Raw genomic sequence first — 8,259 nt, forward strand, 5'->3', positions numbered from 1 at the left:
TATGCTAAGCTATAAAAGGCTCAAGTCAACAATTTCTGACAGTGCCAGTTTTGTGGATAACCCACTACTATTATGCACTACTGGACTATATTGGATTATTTTGCTGAATTCACACACGTACAATGTTTAAATGCAATGGAATACCCATCTCTGACAAAACTAAACAAAAAAGAGAGATATAGATGAAGGACCATTTTGTAGTGAAAAACATATACATATATATGTATATACAAAATAGCATAGATATACAGCTACTTTCTCTTAGTTCAACGAGAAGAAAGTTTTAAACTAACATTGTTTAGACAAGATATCATGTCTACATCTTGCACTATGAGTAACTACTACAAAGGCAACAATATACATTGTATTAATTATTGTAACTGTCTTATTAACCTGTTTTGAAACTGTCTCATTGCTATTTCTTTCTCAATAAAATTAATTTTTAAAAAAGATTGGAGCCTGAGCATCCTGGGATGGATCCCATGGCTTCACTCTACATTTGGTGTCCAACTCCCAAGAACGGGTTATATACAAAATACAAGGTGATATGCAGTCTTTCACTGATGCAGCATCATAGTCCAGTTAAAAAAAGAGAAAAGAAAAAGCTAAACAGAATTTCTTTCTATGCTTCTTATGTATATTAAGGACACATTCCTCACTTGCTGCTAATGTCATTTATTTATTTGTTTGTTTGTTTGTTTGTTTGTTTATTTATTTATTTATTTATTTATTTAGTGGCTGGTTCAGCCTACCCTGGTGCAGGGCTGGTGTAGCATGTGGTGCTGGGGCTTGAACCACAGTCCCTGCGCACTTGTCTAAGCTTGCCTAAGCAGGCGCTTTAGACCTCTAGCTATCTCACCAGCCCCTGCTGATGTCTGTAATACTATATACTTGTTAATTTCCTTCTTTTGGTGAGGACAGGATCTATCACCAAGTTGCCCAGCCTGGACTTCAACTTGAGATCATCTTGCCTCAGCCTCCCAGAATGCTATAATTACAGGCATGTGCCACCATGCCTAACTTAATTTCCCTCTTAAACAAAGAGCAGGCCCTCTGGCTCAGTGTTTGGGACAGACCATAACTATCAGCTAGAATTTTTTTTATTAAACTATTAAAGTATTTTAGAATTTTTAATCTTCAGAATTTTAAAAAATCATTTTATTGGAATATATATTGTTAGAATTTAATAACTTTCTTTTCATGTATTTTTACAGTTACAAGCTACAGACAAACATGGTAGTGACCATCAAAACCCAAAATTAGGGCTGGCCAAATAGCTCAGTGGATTAAAGTACCTGCTTAGGCAGATGCAGTGACCAGGACTGGGTGTGGTGGTTTGTGCCTGTAATCCCAGTTCTTTGGAAGGTGGATCACTATGAACCTGATTTACATAGTGAGACCCTGTAGACCCTGTAGACCCTTACAAAAAAAAAAAAAAAAAACTTAGAAAAAATTTACTTAATTTAAAGAAAACTCAGCTAATAAAAATCACAGTATAAAAAAAAATCACAGTATAGCAAGTACCTGGGTAAAGCAAAGTTGTAAAGTTGGCCCTCGATTGTGACAACAGTCATGACCACGTCTGGAAAATATCAGCCATCTTTGATAATTGTACAGATGAAGAAACTGAGGCTCAGAGGGGGCACATGCCCCTCCTGGGGCCTCAGATGGGGGTGTGATCTGCAAGTGGCCCCATAGCCTTTGGCACCCAGGTGACAGCCACTGTGTACCCATCTATTGCCGTCTTGGGGGGCGTCAGGAAGGGGTCTGGCTGGGAGGAGGCCCCTAGTCTAGGAATTTTGGCTCAATTGGAGAAGCCCCATGGGGCCCCCACTTGCTTTTCTGCTTTGCACCCCATCAGACATGATGCCCAGGATATGATCCCATGTGCTGCGGGCTGCCCTCTGGCCTCACCTACCAGTGACATTGAAGTCCTGCTTGCATTGACAGCGCCATCTGCCATTATCCGATATGCAATCCTCGTCTATACTGCACTCCTCACATGTCCCCTCCACGGAGGTGGGATCTGCAGAGTCACAAAGAGTCAAAAAGGGCAGGGCCTGGCCCAGTCCCAGCGGAGCACATCCAGGCAGTATGGGGTAAGAGGGGGGATGTTGCTTACTCACCCGTGCAGTAAGCCAGGTGGCACTCCGGGGGTGCTGGCAGGTTGTAGACGAAGTAGCCACCGGCACAGGCCTTCACCTGAACCTGTGTTTCCCACATGCAGCAGTGTCCGCTCCAGTGCGCGCAGGCCGTGCGACTCACTATGCCCTCATTGTTGGATGGGTGTGTGCCGTTGAGCCAGAGGGGCGCCGCAGTGTTGCAGCGTAGGACAGGCACACAGCTGTCAGCCATGCGCACGCCACTCTGGCCCTTGAAGCGGTACCAGCCGTGCAGGTCCATGTCGCAGGAGTAGCCAGCGCCATAGTCTGCGCTGCGCCAATACTGGTCCAGTGTGTGGTATGCACGACACGGGTCCGCGCACACGAGGGCCCCACCCTCGCCCTCGGGCACGCAGTCCAGCCCCGACCCGCAGGAGCCAGGGAAGCACTCACAGTGCCAACCATCTCCCACATAGCCCTCGGGGCACACGCACGAGTAGTTGCCTTCCACGTTGACGCAGGTGGCCAGTGCATGGCAGCGGCTGAGCCCCGGCTTCGCACACTCATCCACATCGGTGCAGCCCAGCCCGGGCGTCAGCAGGAAGCCGTCTGCACACACGCACGCGTAGGAGCCCAGCGTGTTCACGCAGCTACTGTTGGCTGAGCAGTTGTGCGCCTCTGGAATGGCACACTCGTCCACGTCCACGCACTCCAGCCCATTGCCAGAGAAACCATCTTGGCAGGAGCATGTAGTGATGACCCCATCCTCTGTACAGGTGGCATTGCTGTGACACTCAGAGCACTTTCCTGAGGAGAGAGGGAAGCACAGTTAGCTGACCTAATGGCCATCATAACAGTCCCTTCTGCCCACAGGGAACACACTTTCTCTCTGTCTCTGTCCCTACCTGAGCCCTTCTTTACCTGAGCCCTTCTCTACCTTGTGGAGGACCACCTAAGCAGCTCTCCTTGAAAGAAGAGCGACTGTCTCCATTTTGACTGAACCTGACCCTATTTCCTGGTATTGATATGTACAGAGCTGGGTAGGACTTCTGTTTATCCTTCAATTGGCCTTAAGCAATGTATACTGGTCTAGCTGAGGTGCTAGTGATAGTTGTTGAAGGTGGTGTGCGTGTTTCCCTGGTAACCTACACTTGCTGCTCTTTAATGTGAGCTGGGTCAAGACAGGATGAAGAGACAGTGCTCTGCACCACCAGCTGGGATCAAGCCTCGAGAGAGGCTATGACTTCCTGGGGCTTGAAGGATTACATCAGAGGTGAAGCACCAGACCCCCAAAACATGCAATACTATCTGCATAATGCAGATTACTTTCTCTGCATAGCCTCTCTGCATATGGCAGAGGCAAATGCAGGCCACCCACCTAGCTCAGCTCACAGCACTCACCTACTCCCCACAATTTGAAGTCATTTCCCCTCAAGCCACTCCTCCTCCACCTAATAAAACCAGGTGAGGCCCTGGGTTAAAGAAAGCCATCTTCATGGCTGGACTTAGGGCCCCTTGGCTCCCCAGTAATTATAAATATGTTTCAGTGTCTTTACTTTCCCCATGGGTTGCACTGGAGTGGTAGATTAAAATTAACTTGATGGGATTTTAATAATATATCTTTGGGCTTACAAATATTGACTTCTTGGACCGAGATGAGAACCTAGAGGGGACTCCTACACTACCTGAGTTCCCCACCCACCTTCTCCAAACCTCTGAGCCTCTGCCATTCGTTGTTCATATTAAGCACTACCTTCAAGTTGTGTCATTTAAAAAGTATCCACATGCCAACTTCCAGACAACACTGCACAGAACTCCTGTTAGAATTCCGGCAAATGTGTCTCCTGGCCTTTGCATACTTTTTTTTTACCTCCTACCAACGTCATCTCCCCTGCCTGATGAGCCCATGTAAGGCCCTGCTCCATGTCACCTCCTCTCTAAAGGCCCCCAGACACACCTGGTAGAGCCTGGTATTTTGATCCTCCATGACAGAAATGACAGGAGAAATGAAAAGACAGGGCTGCTGTGCAGTGAGCATGTGTGATGTGAGAGGCAATGGGCTGTGCGCATCTCATTACTTTGTTAGATCATTCCCACTGGCCCTTTGAAATCAGTTTTAATTTGTCCTTATTTAATTTTATATATTTATTATGTATGTGTGTGATATATGTATATATATATATATATATATATATATATATATATATATTTGTATGTATGTATGTATATATTTAGTGGTACTGGGGATTGAACCCACGGCTTTTTTCTCTAAGCCATGTCCCCAGCCTTTGGGATTGAACCCAAGACCTCAATCCTCACTGTTACATCCGCATCTTAATTAATTAGTTTATTTTTTACATAAAATCTTGCTAATTTACCCAGGCTGGGCTGAAACTTGCAGTCCTCCTGCCTCAGCCTCTCCAAGTGTTGAGATTACAGGCATGTACCACCATGCTTGGTTATTTATAAAGAGGAAAAAACTGAAGTTCAGAAGGATTAAGCTATTTGCTCATTTGGTAAGCTGCAGAGTCAGGGCACACGTGCAGATGAGAGGTCCAGAGAGTATGGACTTCTAACCCTGGACCACAATAGCGTTCACTGCCCCATTACCAGGGAGAAGCAGGAAGCAGGTTGAAGCAATGCCCAACCCACTGGACCGGCCTCACTGGGATGACAGCAGAGGTGTCTGAGAGCCACTGGACGTGTTTCCATCTCTGGTACTTCAATGTAGCTCCTGACTGTCTAGTAAAGTATTGGAAGCCTCAGAGCTGTGCTAGCCCTTTGCCTTTCCAAGTACTACAGCATCAGTGACCCCAGGGACCTTGGCAGAAAGGCAGAGCCTCAGGCCCCATGCAACCCTACTAAGAAAAATATCTGGGTGAGCCCCATATACATGTAGTCTACAAAATGGACTTAGAAGAAAAACTGCACATAGAGGAGGGTAAGACTGCCTCTGCCGAGGACGTCTTGCATCACCCCATATACCCCACTTACTGGCTTCTGAGGTGAGCTCACTGGCTGTTGCCGTGATGACCCAAGAGGTCATTGCCACTGCCATCAGTACCCAGCTCAGAGAGAGCAGCCGCCCCATTGCTTCTGCACTTCACAGCTCCTTCTGATCCTGGGCACACGAGTCCAGAGACAAGGAGGGACTGGCCTCTGGCGCTTCTTCCCTGTTCTGAGGCTGAATTCCTGAGGACAGAGACAGGTGGGACAAACGAGCATGACCTAACTCCACACAACTACCAAACCCCTGTCTTCGTGTGACTCACAGATTGTACACAAATGGCTAGAGATGAGCCACTTGGCAGGTAGCTAAACTTCACGACACATTTTGGTGTTTCTAGCGGGGTCACTTACTTCTCCCAGGTGGTAAACTAATCCTACATGGGTGCTAGGGACACCCCTTATCATACAGAGAAAGAGGGTAGCATGTTGGATAAGTGTGAGGGGGAGCCTCTCCGAGGACTCAAAGCCCTGTATTACCAGAAACTCAGTATGAAATTGGGCAGGTGTTTTAATTCACTAAGCCTCACTTTTCTCATGTATGAAATGGGGACTGCTGCGTCTACAAACTGAGTGTCCACGATACGACAGGCTCAGTCCTGAGCAGTGCCTCTGCTCCGGTGCTTGTACTCTAGGGCAGTACTTGCGAGACCTTTGTGACTAACGTAAACTATATAGGAAGCTCTTCATGTCATAATCCAGAGCAGTTGCTCCTGTGTGTGCATGCACACACACATGAACTATAAATTATATAAAACACTTCCTATCCTTACTGTGTTATTGCCTGTTGGCATATTCTATTCTATTTAATGAAAAGAAAATTCTATCTATAAACCACAGATGCAATGACTTCACGACCCACTCATGAACCATGTCATATAATTTCTAAAACACTGGTAGATGGTAACCTACTGCATACAGTGGGACTGCCTGAAAGGATACATACAAAGCAGGACCAAGGTCCTAGTGCCTGGGACACAGGAGGTGTGTAATCAAAAGTACTTGAATGCAGAAAAAATAGAAGCCCTGTTAATTACAAAGCTTTGGTTCAGAGTGAGGGAGACTGACTTGCCAGAGCTCACATAGCTGACAATCAGCAGAGGAAAGACTCACATGCAGCGCTGACTGCGGTGTCTAAATCCTTCACTTTCTTTCTCACCTCTCTCAAATTGAAAGGGAGCCACAGAAGAACAACTAGGGAGAAGCTAGGCCAGGAGGGGACAGCATCAGACAGCCTTACCTTGAAGCCAGAGGACAGGACTGGACCATTCACAAGAGCGCATTTCCTACAAATATATACACATTTGCCCTTGGCTGGCAATCTGTCCTCCAATTATTCTCTAGATCTGTTTCTTGAGATTGTTTCCTTGGGTGTAGGGGGTGGAATTTTTTTCTTTTGGCATAATGTTTCCCTTTTCCTTTTTTTCTCCTCTAATGGCTGGAGACAAAAAAAAAAAAAAGTGACTGACATTGGGGGTCACTCTTGCGCCTGGAAATATGAGGTCTCTGTTTTGCACATTTTGGCACCAAGAGATTCCTTAGTTAGACATTAACTAGGCAGGCAAGGCCAATTCCTGGGCTTTTTCTTGGTCACTGACAAGGACGAAGTGGACCCAAGGAGCTAGGCAAAAGGCCACCTTGGAAACCAGGCTGCATGAGGAGGCAAGAGATGTACATTCCCCTCCCAGGCTGTGCACCTGTCCTGGGAGGGGACCCTTCTGAAGCGTCCCATCCTCCCCTCATTGCCTCTTTCCCTAGGATCTGGATGAAAGCAAGAGAGGAGCTGAGGAAGGCAAGAGAGGGTCCTCAGACCTGACCCACATGGTGAATAGGAAATCTGAGGTTCAGTGAGGGAGGTCCTTCAGGAAATGGAATAACTAACAAACATGCTAACTTCAGAATCATCCCAGCTGCATCTGCCTGTATTCTGTGGCAGCAGCCCCTCTTATTACCCTCCCTGATGTCATCCTCCCATCTCCTGCCTCCCTGAAATGTGAGGGTAGTTCCCAGGTGGTGCAGGGAGAGATTCACGGTGGTGACTTATCCGTGGCAGTTCTGCAGATGCTGCCATGCTGAGGCCAGAGAGAGTGGAAACTCCAGAGCCTGTGTAGAAAGCCACGTAGGTAAAATCCCAGAGTGGAGGTCAGGTTGAGAAAACTCCAGTGTGTGTGAATGTGGGCTGAGCAGGAAGCATGAACTAGAGCAAGGGCCGTGACCGTGATGGCCACATTGAATTTTCAGGGATGTTTTTCATTCTTTCTCATGCACATTCAGCACTGGGCAATCTTCTTAAGGTAATTTCACAAGAGTGAAATTCTGGATTGAAGAATTAGCTTATTATCCTATCCAGAGTACATAGCTCTGACCACTGCTTCTTTCACCTTGGCCAACTTTCCAAGTTGGGGCCCAGGCATGGTGACGTGGCCCTGTAATCCTAACAGTCCAGCGGGCTGAAGCAGGAGGCTCACAAATTTGAGACCAGCCTGGGCAACTTAATGAATAAGTTTTCAAGGCTCTGCACAAATGGGGTTGGAGAGAGAGAGAGAGAGAGAGAGAGAGAGAGAGAGAGAGAGAGAGAAATGGTTGATGTAGCTCAGTGAAAAAGGCCTTCGACTCAATCCCCAGTACTAACAAACAGTAGTAGTAGTAGTAGTAGTAGTAGTAGTAGTAGTAGTAGTAGTAGTAGCAGTAGCAGTAGCAGTAGCAGTAGTAGTAATAGAAGCATCTTACTGTTGAATGTTGCAATTATTTGATGAAAAGGAATGTTATCATCTCCTCAGGGCTTATCTTCTTGGAACTAGAGGTTAGTATCCAGAGAGTTTCTCATGAGGCCCCTTCTAGACTCCTGTCTGGGTGAATGTAAGAGATCTGAAGGAGGTGACTCCTTGTGGCTTCTTGAGTTTCTGAGCAAAGCCTCAGATGGGAAAAAAAAAAAGGGAAGTTTGGGCTGGAGCCCATCCACAAGGCTCATGTGTTCTGGTTTCTACATTTGATACTGCACATCTTCCTGGGAGCAGTAAGACTTTCATATGCAAGCCGTCACTCCACAGCTTATACCGCAGCACCTGCCTCAGGTGGCCTTGCACTGCAGACCACAAGCCCTTGCTCCCATCATGCCAAGAGCCCACCCATAGCCTGGAAACTGGGCCCA

General features: G+C 46.8%; 1 protein-coding gene across 3 annotated transcripts in view; it reads right to left on the bottom strand.

The window, feature by feature from the left end:
* Umod (uromodulin) overlaps positions 1-6,471 on the bottom strand; it is a 24,235-nt gene extending 17,764 nt beyond the window's left edge. Inside the window, exons 1-4 of one of the 3 annotated variants that reach the window (XM_004644215.2) lie at positions 6,349-6,471; positions 5,097-5,294; positions 2,127-2,909; positions 1,919-2,026 (exon numbers count right to left, since the gene is read on the bottom strand). In XM_004644215.2, coding sequence (XP_004644272.1) covers positions 1,919-2,026; positions 2,127-2,909; positions 5,097-5,193 — 988 coding nt within the window. In that variant the 5' untranslated portion in view covers positions 5,194-5,294; positions 6,349-6,471. Of the gene's footprint in view, positions 1-1,918; positions 2,027-2,126; positions 2,910-5,096; positions 5,328-6,221; positions 6,289-6,348 lie in introns of those variants that run through there. The other 2 variants (XM_023704381.1, XM_023704382.1) reach the window with 2 other exon arrangements.
* Between the last annotated feature and the right edge of the window lie 1,788 nt (positions 6,472-8,259).

The sequence above is a fragment of the Octodon degus genome, unplaced genomic scaffold (assembly GCF_000260255.1).
Source record: "Octodon degus isolate 3935 unplaced genomic scaffold, OctDeg1.0 scaffold00195, whole genome shotgun sequence".
Lineage (NCBI taxonomy): Eukaryota > Metazoa > Chordata > Mammalia > Rodentia > Octodontidae > Octodon > Octodon degus.